The sequence below is a fragment of the Rhinolophus sinicus genome, chromosome 9 (genome assembly GCF_057876585.1).
Source record: "Rhinolophus sinicus isolate RSI-liver-muscle chromosome 9, RSI-T2T, whole genome shotgun sequence".
Lineage (NCBI taxonomy): Eukaryota > Metazoa > Chordata > Mammalia > Chiroptera > Rhinolophidae > Rhinolophus > Rhinolophus sinicus.
Window position 1 is genome coordinate 28502865 of NC_142509.1, and position 13125 is coordinate 28515989.

The 13125-nt window shown below is 47.3% G+C and overlaps 1 protein-coding gene and 1 long non-coding RNA gene across 5 annotated transcripts in view; one reads left to right on the forward strand and one right to left on the reverse strand.

Moving 5' to 3' along the window:
* LOC141569253 (uncharacterized) overlaps window positions 1-13125 on the forward strand; it is a 296091-nt gene that overhangs the window by 88410 nt on the left and 194556 nt on the right. The window lies entirely within an intron of this gene.
* The window catches only part of CCDC60 (coiled-coil domain containing 60), a 127089-nt gene that overhangs the window by 11680 nt on the left and 102284 nt on the right, over window positions 1-13125 (reverse strand). For both annotated transcript variants that reach the window (XM_074321731.2, XM_019753964.3), the window contains exons 6-8: window positions 8990-9080; window positions 4307-4541; window positions 1284-1368 (exon numbers count right to left, since the gene is read on the reverse strand). In XM_074321731.2, coding sequence (XP_074177832.2) covers window positions 1284-1368; window positions 4307-4541; window positions 8990-9080 — 411 coding nt within the window. The remainder of the gene's footprint in view (window positions 1-1283; window positions 1369-4306; window positions 4542-8989; window positions 9081-13125) is intronic.

The window sequence follows — 13125 nt, forward strand, 5'->3', positions numbered from 1 at the left end:
TGTCACACTGTGAGTTCCTACAAAGGAAGAAGCCTCGCGGAGCTGGTGCTTCATCATTATCATCTGTGTCTAATGCTGATAAATCAGGCACGGCAGCCAGGGCCTGAAGGGCCAGCATTGTCTCCGAGTGCCTGCCAAATGCCACCCTCTGGAGCCCCGACGCGAGTTGAGGCAGCCGCAGACAGATTCATCATTCATAGCAGGGGCGGGGTGTGATGCATGTGAGAGTGCCGGGTGAGCTGTAATTATGGTAATAACAATCACCAATAAGTCATAGCCGGCATCCCAGCGGGCTGAAGGCAGTGATGAACCCCTTCTCCTGCCTCGTTTATTCTCAGGAAACAATGTGCTTACTCAGAGGGATCAACACTTGGGAACTCTGGCTCCAGCGCGTGTGCTGGCCCAGGCTTGTAGAGGTCAGAAGCGCTGCGGACATGGCTTCCTTCCCACCGGAAGGAAGACACTTCAGGTTCAAGTCCGACACCGTCAGCCAATCACGTTGGGGGGCGGCTGGAAACTTCAAAGGGTTCTTGTTGCACATCGGATAGACACCAGAACCCTTGCGGTGGCCTCCCACGGTCCCCAGACAGACGGATGCCTCTTTCCATCGTTTTTGGCTGCATTTCAGTTCCTGGAAGGTGCCCTGGTCCCTTTTCACCATGTTTGCATGTAAGCTGCCTGTAATGTTCTGCCGTGTCCCCTGCCTGCCCCACCCTCAACGGCGGCTGTCTAGCTCTTTTTCATGCTTCATTCAAAAATCTCAGCTTCAAGTTTCTTCCTTGGAGGAACCTCCTCTGATCCCCGCCCCCATCCCAGATGAGATCGGATACCCCTATTATTTACTCTCATGGGTCTGAGCTTTCCTTCCAGAACACCTTCCTTTATAATTAGTACATTGCCAGTGCATATGTGTTAATATTCACTAACTGAATGAATGAATAACCTGAGAAGTCCTGGGAAGCAGCACAGCAGAGTGGTAGAGAATGGGGTTTGGAATTAGAAAGCTCTGGATTCAAGTTGTGGTCTTACCATTAATTAGCTGGATGGCCTCACACAAGTTACTTTGCCTCTCTGAGCCACATTTCCTGATTTGTAAAATAAGGATGATAGTACCCTGCCTCGTAGGGTGCATGTAAGAACCCAGAGAGATGATACACATGAAAAAAGTACATTGCTCAGTGCTTGTCGCAGAGAAAATGCTCAATAACTGGGAACTGCTATTGTGAACGTCACCGCTATTATTCTGATAGGCTTTATTTGCCCCAGGAATCAAAAGAACATACCTGGGCAGTTTTTTTGGCATCCAGTTATCCATCGTCATTGTCCTCCGGGCCTCCCCCCGAACCATCTCCAGGAGCTTCTGCAGATCTGACGGGAAGGAAAGATCGCTGTCTGGAGAGCTGTCTTGAGACAGGATTGTGTAGGGCAGGGCCCAGCCCCCAGCCTAATACTGCCTCTGCTTCTGCGTGTTGGGGAGCTGAGGGATTAGCTCGGGATCCAGAAGAGGCAGCTCCTAGTGCCTGGCAGGTGGTAAATCTAACCGTGTCACTCCCTCGTTAACACCCTTCAGTGACTCTCCATTTGACTTTTGGGCACCATCTAAATCCCTCTACGTGGCCTCTGAGGCCTTGTAAGATGTGGCTGCTCTTCTTCTGGCCTGTGTCATCTCGCTTCCACCTCCTGTCCCCACTTTAAACCCTACTGTAGCCAGAGAGAACTGTTTACAATTCCAAGAAGACATCTTCTTGTTTGGGAAGCCCTCTCTGATCCCATAGACCTGAAGTTCCAGGTGGGCGATCCACAGGCCGAATATCGCTCACAGACATGTTTGGTTTGCTTTGCTGTAGATGCCAAGCTTTTAAAACTGGAAGGTTGCACATAAAACTCCAGACCTCCAGCTTCCCTGGGCAAGAATCTGAGATGGGGCTTGTTCCAGCTACGTGCTGGCTGTGCCTTCAGCCCGGCGTGCACGCTCCAGCTCCAAGGCACCCATCACTCCTCATTATATTGGTTGACTTTTGTTTCATACTTAATATTGTTGCTTTTTACATAGCGGAGAAATATTTCTTTGCACCCAACGATTCTGGGTTGAATTGGGTCCTCTCAAAAGATATGTCGAAGCCCTAATCCCCAGGGCCTCAGAATGTGAGGTATTTACATTCTTATTTGGAAATAGGGTCATTGCAGACATCGCCATTAGTTAAGGGGAGGTCCTACTGGCGTGGGGTGGGCTCTTAATCCAACGTAACGAGGAGAGAGAGAGACACTGGGAGCAGATGGCTGTGGGATGAGAGAGACGGGCATTGGATTGATGATGCATCTATAAGGCAGACTGCCAAGGATTGCCAACCAGGACCGGACTCTAGAAAAGGCAAGGGAGGATTCTGCCTGACACGTTTCAGGGGGGAGCAGAGCCCTGCTGACATCTTGATTTTGAATGCTAGCCTCTAGCCCTGCGAGACAATAAATTCCTGTTGTACGAGTTAGCCACTCAGTTTGTGCCACTTTGTCACGGCAGCCCTAGGAAACGCATACAGTGACACTATCAGAAGTTAAAAAATGAACTGTATTTGGAGTAAGCTGTGTGCTTCAAGAAAAGGGAAGAGCGGAAGTCCTAAGCGTGTTCTATGGATACAGATTTGCAAGTACCTGGCTCTGTGCTTGTCGTGTATGGGTCGCAGTTATTATTTATCGCTGAATGAATAAGTGAATGCCGAGGGAGGAAAAAGAGGGAAGGATTTGAGAGACTATGGGTTAGAGTTGGGATATCAACGAAGGAGGACAATGCCAGGGGAGAAACTTTTCACCTTTCGTAGGTGCCTGTAGTCAGTTCAAGCTCAGTCTCAAAAGCCATACTGGGAAGGGTGAAGCCCAGGGCTTCCCAAGGTCATTTGTGTCCAGCTTTGCTTATGAGTGCAGTCGTTGGGTGCCAGGGAAAGGGCGTTCCTTTCAGTGACCTTGGACCCATCTAGACTATGCGAAGCATCAACATTTAGCCATTTGCACGCTCCCTTCCTCATTCTCAAATAAATATTTTCCTAGTCATTTGTGGTCATGATTCCATTTGACCTGAGTATGACCTATATTTTTGTCTTGTCACGCCCACCTCCCCTTCTGCCACACATCCTAGAATCCTTGGGGTGTGTCCAGATGCCTGTGAGTGAGGGAGCTGTGTCTGGTTCCTCCACTTTCTTTCCCTTTCCTGGTAACCACGCAGCAACATCTGACTTCTCCCCCACCAGTGTAGGGCTGGGCGGGTACCAGCAAATGACCCCCGTTGATCTGGCCTATTGGGCAGCTTTCCTACAGAATCATGTCTGAAGCTCCACACATCCCTTATTACCCCATAATTTTTTCTCTTCTTAGCAATAATGCCTGTGGGCATTAATTGCATCCCCCAATACTAACCTCCATCCATCACCTAGCCGAGGTGGGATATGTGTGGAATGGAACTAAGCCTTAGGGCTTTGAGGCTCTGTCTACTCCTCAAGACCATCTGGGAGAAGGGAATTATTTGACAAGGGGGCAGATGCCACAAAATAGAGTTTCTCTGAGGAAGACGGTCCTGTGATGGAAGCCCCCATGCAGAGGCACCTACTCAGTTCTCGGTTCCCAGAGCCATGGGGGTGTCATTAGCCATTGCCTAGAGACAGTGGCGTCCTGTGTTTTTAAATACCAAATCCTGTCCAAAGAAAAACATTCTGACTTTATCTTCCATGTCCAGCCTAAGAAGCTCAGTGTTAAGAGACTAAATCCACTTCTTCCTTTGTTTGAAGGAAAACAGACGATGTCTTTTTGTTGTATGGGGTTGGCTTGAGGGGGGAACATTAGATGGCATAGGGCCCCTCTTTTTGAGTTGCTATCTAAGTGAGTTTCTCCTCTAACGGTTCGCCTAGACTGGGAGCTTCAAGATTGGCAGGAGGATCGACCTGAGCTTTGGTTTCTCGGGAATCCTCTTGCCATTGATTCGGGGCGGGAATCCGTCCATGCAGAGGCCACAACCTGCTGTCCCCAGGGATTTGCATCCACAAAGACTTCATTATGCAGCCAGCCCTGGAAATTAGACCTTGGTCCAATAATGTGTCTCTCAGAATAGGATTCATGAATTCAGAATCAATTCAAGGAGGTTTCAGAAGGCAATGGAAGTCTGGGAAATGAATCTCCTTTCGTCAAGGCTGTGACAAATGGGATAGAGGTTAAAGTATAAACAGAGGGAGAGGTGAGGGGGCAGGAGAAGGAGGACTCTCTCTCTCCATCCATCACGTAGCTGAGGTCTCATATGGGTCAAATCTCAGGTAGGACTTACTGACATGGAGAGGTTCTTCATCTGCCTTGGTTGAAGACGACTCATTGTCCTCAACGTCCTTGGTGCCTGTTGCCTGGGTAACAGATGAGCTTGGGGGCTCATCTGAGCCAGGGTTCATGGAGACCATGCTGCTCTGGGGAGATGACCCCCCACTAGTCCGAGACAGACTGAGGATGGAGCCTCGCCGGCTTGGTTTGCGGCTCGTGGCACGTGGAGCAGGAATTTTGAATTTCTTCTGAAGGAGAGAAGAACGAGGGATATTAGAAAGAAGGAAGGAGAGAAAGAAGAAGGAGGGTGGAAAGGATGGAGGGAGGGAGGGAGGAAGGGAAGGAGGGAGAGAGAAGAAGGGAGGAAGGGAGGGATGGACGGAGGGAAAGCCTGGCTCTGACTGTAAATTCCTTTAGGCTCTTTCTGATCACTGTGAAATATATCCTCAGTCTGGAGTGACCTTCTGTCACAAACGGAGATCATTTAAAAATGTGCAGTCTTTGAAGTAAATGTGACGAGACTTATTCTAGTCAGTGAGTGCCATGGCTGCCCAGGCAGTCACCACAGGAAGCCAAACACGAGTTCCAGTGACACTGCCACGGCCCAGAACAGGTTTTGACTTTTCTTCTGTAATAATCACTGGAACTGATTTTTAACCCGTGGCAGAGCACGGGTCTGACTTCTGCCTCTTGGTTTTGACCTCAGGTTGCATGTATCAACTTGTTGTTCACCAAGTTGATGCCTGGGCCTCAAAGAATGAAGAGCTGTGTTAATTTGGGTTTTCCAAAGAAGACAAGATGGAGAAAATTCTAAGCCTGACATTTAGGAGGTGGAGTGGGGGGAGGCAGATTTGTCTGGGGGGGGTACTCTTGGGGGAAGACCCATGGTTATCGTGCGCAGGAAGGTCTGGATGACAAATCCTAGAAAGTCTGGGTAGGTAGGGGAAGTCCTGCGAGGGGAACGTGCATTTCTGGAAAATGAAAGGCGTCAGAGAGGACCAGGTATAGGGTGTGTGTGTGTGTGTGTTTGTGTGTGTGTGTGTGTGTGTACACACAAATCCTCTTGCATAACTGGTGTCACTCCAGAATGCACTGTGTGGAGTCATGTGGTCATTTAACTCACAATCTAAGGCTTGGAAAGGCTTCCTAATGTGCCTAAGATTGCACAGCTAGCAAGCAGTGCAGCCAGGGTTCAAACCCAGGTCAGGCTAATGCCAAAGCTAATTATTATGTCTTGCTTAAAGATACTTTAAAAGCCTTTTTCAGTGGCATTGAACGTGTCCCTGATCCAGTGTTATTGATTCTTTGTGACTTTTAAAATACCAGGTTTACAGTGGAGAAGAGTAGGCCCTCAGCTGCTCCAGGATAAGAGCTCAATATGGGCCTGGGCTATAGTTTACACTCAATTAATAGAAACAATTTTATTTGATAAGATTTAAAATGAAAGCTCCTGCAGGGCAGACTGAGGTCTTCTTTCAATGAAACTCATAGTTTTTGGTACCGTAGGGAAGAAGATAGGGAGAAGTAGCCACACCAACATTTGATAAATATCTAACAGGGTGGAGAGAATTGTATCCGGCAGGATTCATTTCAGGGAGTCCACTGTTTGTGATCAGAAGTAATTTTTTTGATTGGTTACCTTGTAGAGCCCTGAGTGTGGGTGGAACCTCCCTGCATTAGAAGAGGGGAGGGATTTCTTGGTTGCACAGGAAGTAGCGGGTGGAGGAAGAGAGAGGAGGGGGGATAGGAAAGGCTGTGGGGCTTAAGATGTGATCTCTCCTGTGACATTCCCCACCCGCCCACCACCCGTCCGACTCCGACCCCTAATCTTCAGTGGAATTCTGCACAAATGATGGAACACTTCAGAGTGTGACCTGCTGGGCAATTGGAGTTTGAACTGCATTTAGCCCGATTTCCAAGGGGACGTATGGGTTACAAAACGACTGTGTTAAAGCAAAAGCAAATGCCAAAAGTTGGCATGTTCTCTCCCTGGATAAATGAGGAGCTTGATCCAATGTCCCCCTTGTCCTGACATTGCAACTGGTCAAGAGCTTGCCAGACAGGTGGAAAGCCCCTCTACTCCCTGCCACCCTGGGGGGTAATCCGTGTAGAAGTTGCCTCTTCCTGTTTCATCTGGCATAATATGAATTCCTGACTCTGGAAATCAGGCTCTTTAGATCCATGCCATTTTTTGAAGGCTAGACAGATTGTGTCATGCGGACAGCCTGGAGTCTTGCAATGAGCATTGGACTCAGTGCCAGGGGACCTCAGGGAGGCCTTGGGGTCCGCTGCCTTGCCTCAGTTTCACCACCTATAAAACAAAGAGGAGGGACTGGGATGATCTCAGAAGGGCTTCCCAGATCCAGAGCTCTGTGTGTATCTTCCTTGGGCTAGGATTATCTTGAGCTTCTAAAGTTTCCATTAATTAAAATTCAATTAACAACCTCAGCCAGGAAATCTAGAGTGAAGGGCTGACACTTCTGATTAATTAAGAGTGGCAGAAAAGTAAAATGTGGCGGGGGAAATGTGACAGGCAATTTCAGCATCTTGCTTGCCCTTTATTGGACTGACTCTTCTCTGAATTGACTTAAATCCCCAAATGTTTCTTGTCTGCTTTTTGCATTTCACTCAGGAGTGGTGTTAACCAGCTGCTGTGTTCCACCTCAGTAGGAACTACAGTGATTCCTTATACTTTCTTAGAAGCAGGGGTTCCAAATGGGTGGCCCATGGAGAAACATGTTTACCTGCCCAGAGTTTTACAAATTGGGGAGGTTTTTTTCAAATAAAAACGGAGGCTATTGGCCTCTCTTGAAAATGATAAGCTCTGGACTCCCATTCTCACAGGGCAAAATGAGCAAATTCTGAGCAGAGGGTCTTCCCTTTAGCTGTGCAAGAGTATTCCTCTTTGCCACAGACTCCACTCTGTCACCACTCCCTCTTGCCTTACTCAGCCTGATTGTTTTTCTTCTTCATTTGCTCAAGTTGCCTTGGCACCAGCAAGCTCTACATATACAGAAGAATATCATTTGCTATGTGAGTTGATTGGAGCCTCTCTTTCTTTCTTTTTTAAATTTATTTTTAATTAAAGCTTATTGGGGTGACAATTATTAGTAAAGTTACAGAGATTTCAGGTGTACAATTCTGTAATAGCATCATCTATAAATTCCATTGTGTGTTCACCACCCAGAGTCAGTGCTCCTTCCATTGGAGCCTTTCCTTCAAAGTGTTCATTTTATAGGTGGAGAAACTGAGGTCAGGAGAAATGAAAGGACTTGTCCAATGCCACCCAGGGAACTGAGTCACAGTGGCTGAGCTAGGTCTCCTGTCTCCTAATGTAGTTCTCTTCCACTCTCAGAGTGGACCACGTTGCAGCCCAGACTTTGACCCACAAACTTGCCCGGGGAGTTCAATTTTGTGAGTTCAAGTGCAGCGCTTCACTCTCCCCTCCTCCAGTTTTTGTTGTGTATATTCTTGAAGGACATTTTTTTAAAGGTTTGTGGCTCCTGCTGTTTTTTCAGGGCATCTCTGGAGACAGATGCACATGCTATCTCCATAGCAACTTTCTGTGATAAAAACAAATGCTCTTACTTCTCAGAGCTATGCACACCTTGATGAAAAAACAAGAAAATGGTGAAACTCTTCATGAGGGGCAATTATAATCATGATATCCTGGAGAACATGCATTTGAAAACTCAGTGTTTAGTAAACAGTGTTTGATAAACAGACTCAGGAGGAACTCTTGGCTCTGTCATTACTCAGCTGTGTGACCTCACGTAAGTTGTTTAACCTCTCTGAGCCCCAACTTCCTCCTCTCCCATCTGGGGATAAGAATAGTGTCCCATGGGGTTATGAAGAGGACAGCCTAGCTTTTCTTTTTTCTTGTTTCTTTTTCTTTTTCTTTTTTTAGCACAGAACCTGACCCTTTGCAATTATGTTAAAAAGTGCTTCTAAAAATTACATACCCGCAACAATGCTCAGCATTTGAACGTCCTCAGGGGGAGTTTGCATATTGTTTCTGGGGTTCTTTACTAACATCGGGAGGCAGACAGGGACTGGCATCATACCCATTTTGTGGGTAAGGGGTCAGGTTCAGCAGACACTCTAGTTGTGTGCTTTCTCCGTTACCCCTGGTGTAGCTCATTGTCATCTCTTGCCGTTATTATTATTATGGTGCTTGTTTGTTGAGTGCATGAATTTGGGAGATTTTAGATAAAGGATAGTTTTGGGTGCAAAAAATAGACCTTCTGATATTCTCTTAATAAACACATGTTCTAGTTTGTAGAAAAGCCTGTCTGTTGAAATCACTTACTTCTTAGTTCCTGCCTGAGTTAAGAGGGAAGGAGGGAGGGAGGGAGAGAGAGAGAGAGAGAAATGACTGTTATTGATTAAAAATACAGAATGAGGTGAGTCCATTTCCTTTTGGTGACACCCTATTAAGCAGCTCCTCAGCTTCCTACCGCTCTCCTTCTCCATGAAGTGGTGTCCAGCCAAATGTCATTTCTCCTATAATCCCCAGATAACCATTTTAATTAAAATTTATGAAAACCATCCAACAGCATATGGTTCTGACTTCCCTTCATACAGAGACCCAACCAGGAAAGCAAAATCCCATCAGAGAAAAGACTGGCACAATCGCCTCTAACACAAGTTGGGGCTGGTAACCAGGCGGTGTGGTCATGTGCTTGCTGTCTGGTACCTTTGGCGCTGTGATGAAGTGCTCCCACCTCTGTCCCATGGACTTGTCCTTATTGATTTTTTTGATCGTGCTCTTGCTTCCACCTGGGTCCCTAAGTGAGAAACAGCTTAATGAGTTTTCCGTGGCCAGACTCTCGGTTTATTACAAGTTCTTTTAAGAAATGCAATAAATAGACGATGGATGGTGGCTGGTCTCTGTTATAATTTTTTTCCCTTCCTGTATTTGTGAAGAAATGGGAGGGACAGTCCTCCATTGCAGGGTCTTTCGAGTGAATATCGAGGTTAGGAGAGACCACTGCTAATTGGGTAGAGGCTGAGGGAGGTGGGATAATTTGTACTCATATGCGTTCTGCATCTGTTTGCATTTTGGACTCAGATCCTCTCATAGGTTCCGGGGCAGGTCTGCGGTTGCTCTTGGGGGTGAATTGAAAACCATGTTCATTTTTGAATCTCTGCCTGCTCTGGTGCCTAAGTGTCCCACCATCAGGGACACTTCTAAGTAACACACAGAATTATTGGGCGCGGTTGGGTGGAGCTTGTGGGGGTGCATTCCACAATGAAAAGCACTGGTTGGGAGTTTATTGAGCAAAAGTTCTATGTGAAGTTACATGCAAGATGCTTCTGTGCGTTCTCACTGAACCATATCAACAAAAACCTTGTGATACAGTCATTCTCATCCCTTTTTACAGATGAGAAAACAAGCTCAGGGTGGGGGCTTAAGTCACTCTTACCATGATGCATATTTACAATGAATTGAATGACCGTCACTTGCAAGGGGCCCTCCAAGGCGCTGTCCCTAACTTTTTTTTTTTTTAATTAAATTTATTGGGGTGACAATTGTTAGTAAAATTACATAGATTTCAGGTGTACAATTCTGTATTACATCATCTATAAATCCCATTGTGTGTTCATCACCCAGAGTCAGTTCTCCTTCCATCACCATATATTCGATCCCCCTTACCCTCATCTCCCACCCCCCACCCCCCGCCCCCGTTACCCTCTGGCAACTTTTTATATTGTAATATTGTATTCTGTTTCTTAAAGCGTCAGCCTCCCCCCTCCCCCCCTTAAATAAGCTTCAGAGCCCACAAAACCTGGATCCTCCTATTATGGGTAGGGAATTTTCTGGGTATGAGACTGAAACCCCAGCAGGCTCTGTTGGTGACATACCCTTATCTGGAACCCATGGGACCAGATATTTGACCAAATTCCATATGTTAATATAGTCCCTCCAATGGGGTTGAAGGCTGCATCCTGTAATCAAACACATTAATATTTCTGCAAGGATATGTATGAATATTCATACTGGGGGATAAATAAAGACTCTAACTAGCTTCAAGTCAAGATTTGCCACCAAATCAGTTTGGTTCATATGAGCTTTTGCTGCCAAATGAGTTATGGAAAAACTGAGTTTTCAGAGCCTTTTAGATTTTGGATTTGTGTTATGGGGTGGTGGATGTCTGTTGATAAGCAAGAAGGAAGACTCAAGGTGTGCTCTGTCAACTACGTCTACCTGTAGATCGATTGATTGATCAGTCTATTGATCTCTTTTCTTCCTGGCATCCATTTATCCATCCATCCATCCATCCATCCATCCATCCATCCATCCAATCTCTTTATCCCCTTTTACTCTGCAGAAAGGACTTTTTAGATGGTTGGCATCCTTTAAATCATTTGGCTGCCTGTCACCTAGCGTAGAGCAACGACTTGAGGGAAGGAGATGGCCAGACCAGTTTGATGGAGGAAGGCACTGACAGAGGTCTAGAGTTTTCAGGGGCTGCCAAGTGCCACTGGTTGGGGGAGATGCCCTGATGTAGGAGGCAAAAGGTGATCAAGCTCCATCTTGTTTAAAACCGGCTTCACATGGCACAGGGATGTGAGGAGCAGAATCAAAGGCCTTTACCAGCCCCAATGGGGAGGGGGCTGTGCACCCGTCCCTGGCAGAACCTTTCTGAGCACCTACTGGCTCACATTGCAAGAAATGCACCCACACGCCAAGGTGGAAGTAGGGCTGGGGAGGGCGGGGTGAGAATGTGCCTCCAAGCTTCTTGTAGGACTTTATGTTTGATTACACAATAAAAAGCCCTTTGAATAATTAACAGTGAAGCTCATTTAACGTTGGTTCTGCCTGCCTCTCCCCCGAGTAATCAAATTAGGGAATATTTAAAATCCAGCCAGAGGAAGGAGCAGCAATACTTCTGTCCTATAAACAGTACTTAAACTAGTGGCACTTTTGAAGTCTGATTTAAGGCTCCCCAACTGGAAGCTTTAGCGTTTCCGCTTTAGAACGTTCCTTTCAAGACCACAGGGCTTTTTTTTTTTTTCTTTTTCCCTTTGCGAACGCAGCCCCTGCTGTGCCTCCAGCCTTCTGCTTGAAGTTCAAAAGCAACCCTCTTCCCCTTGTAAAATTAAATCTGGTCCCCGCCAAGCTTTCAAAATCTTAAATATTCAGGCTGCATCGGGAAGACAGAGGTTTTCCGATCACACCGGCTTCCAAGATGACCTGAAATCTCTCGCAGCTTCAGGCGGTGGGCTAAATGAGCTAAACATGCAACAAGCCTCCCAGAGATCTTAAAAAGCCGGCGCCCTTGCTCTTGCAAAGCCATTGATACAGAGAGGGCCTGGTTAGACAGAATCACTCTCTGATGTTTCATTTTCAGTAGCAAATAAACCAAAAGGGAAGATCAATAGGAGGAGGAAAAGAAATAAACCACAGGAGCCTTATGGTCCCCAGTGGGCTGACTCCACCCCTGTGGGAGAAGGGCAAAGCAAGTGGGGGCTCCTTTCCATGACTCGGGCCGATGGCCATTAGAGCTGCTCACCAAATGGGCCCAGGTCTCCGGACTCCTTGAAGCACCATGACTTGCTTTGTTAAAAAAAAAAAAAAAAAAAAAAAAAAAGCATGACTGAAAGTGACACGTGGGTGGGCCGGTCCTCGAGGCAGGGATGGCGGAAGCTTGTGTTGAGATGCAGTTCCTACCAGCCTGGGTCCTTGTGTAATTCTAATGAGCAGAGTCCCAGTGTTGATGGCAAGTAGGGCGAACAGGAAATGAACTTGTGTTGTGTCAAGCCGCTGAGAGCTGGGGGTTGTTCATCACAGCGCCTTAACCTAGTGCAACCGAATCGATGCTCCTGATTTACCGTCTGGGACCTCAGGCCAGTCGCTCTGAGCGTCAGGACCGGGCCAGTGGAGTCTCTTGGTGGTGAAGAGGGGATTTAAGAATTGGGCCTCCTGGCCGTTTGAGCCCTCCGCCAGCCCTGCTGCTTCCTAGGTGTGTGCTTGTGTAGGGTCTTGAGCCCCGCGGGGCCTCCGTGTCCTCATCTATAAGATGGGGGCAGGCTAACATTAGCTGTGTCCGTGAAGGTAAAATGACATGAGCCTGTGAAGAAGTTGGCGGGGTGCCTTGTACAGAGAACTGAATACAGTTCGGCTGTTAACAGCAACATGTGTTTTTCAACAGAGATCTTCGTGTGGCTTGGAGGAGGGGCTGGCAGTGGGAACCAGACACAGGCAGAGCATGCGGGAGAAGTGGCTAATTTCTGGGCCACAGTTTCCACCTGCTGAAGCTTTCTCGGGGATCTCATCGGCCATAAACCCAGGGAAGAGTGTGTTGAGCACTGTGACCTCTCTTTTAACTCTCTCCACCAAGCACATGTTGTTGCTTGTGGTCGCTTGAAGCTGTCTACTCACAGTGGCCAGCAGAGTAATTGTTCTCAAATACTTCCCTCTTTCTGGACCTGCGTGTAGGGTGAACCACTTGCTTCTAAGAGGGGAAAACCTGTCGTCTCATTTCGGAGGCGGTCGTACATCCACGACCGAGAAGGAGAACGGAGGGAACTGCTGAAGTTACACCAGGGAGGAGATAGATAGAGATCAGAGCTCTTGGGCCATCCCACCCAGGACGCCTGTCCTGCCCCCCGAGTGACAGGTGCACGCCATACTCCTGCCAAGTCCCCTGGCTGCTGTAGAGATGCCACGTCAGTAAAGGAGTGGAGAAATGTGACTAAGCCAGTGCAGAGAGGAGGGGGGGCGAATTCAGAGATTGCTTTCAATTGTCACCTTCTGAGTCTTTCCCTAACGACCCAATTTAAAAATTGTCTCCCCACCCTGTCACTATCTCATCACCCTGTCAATTT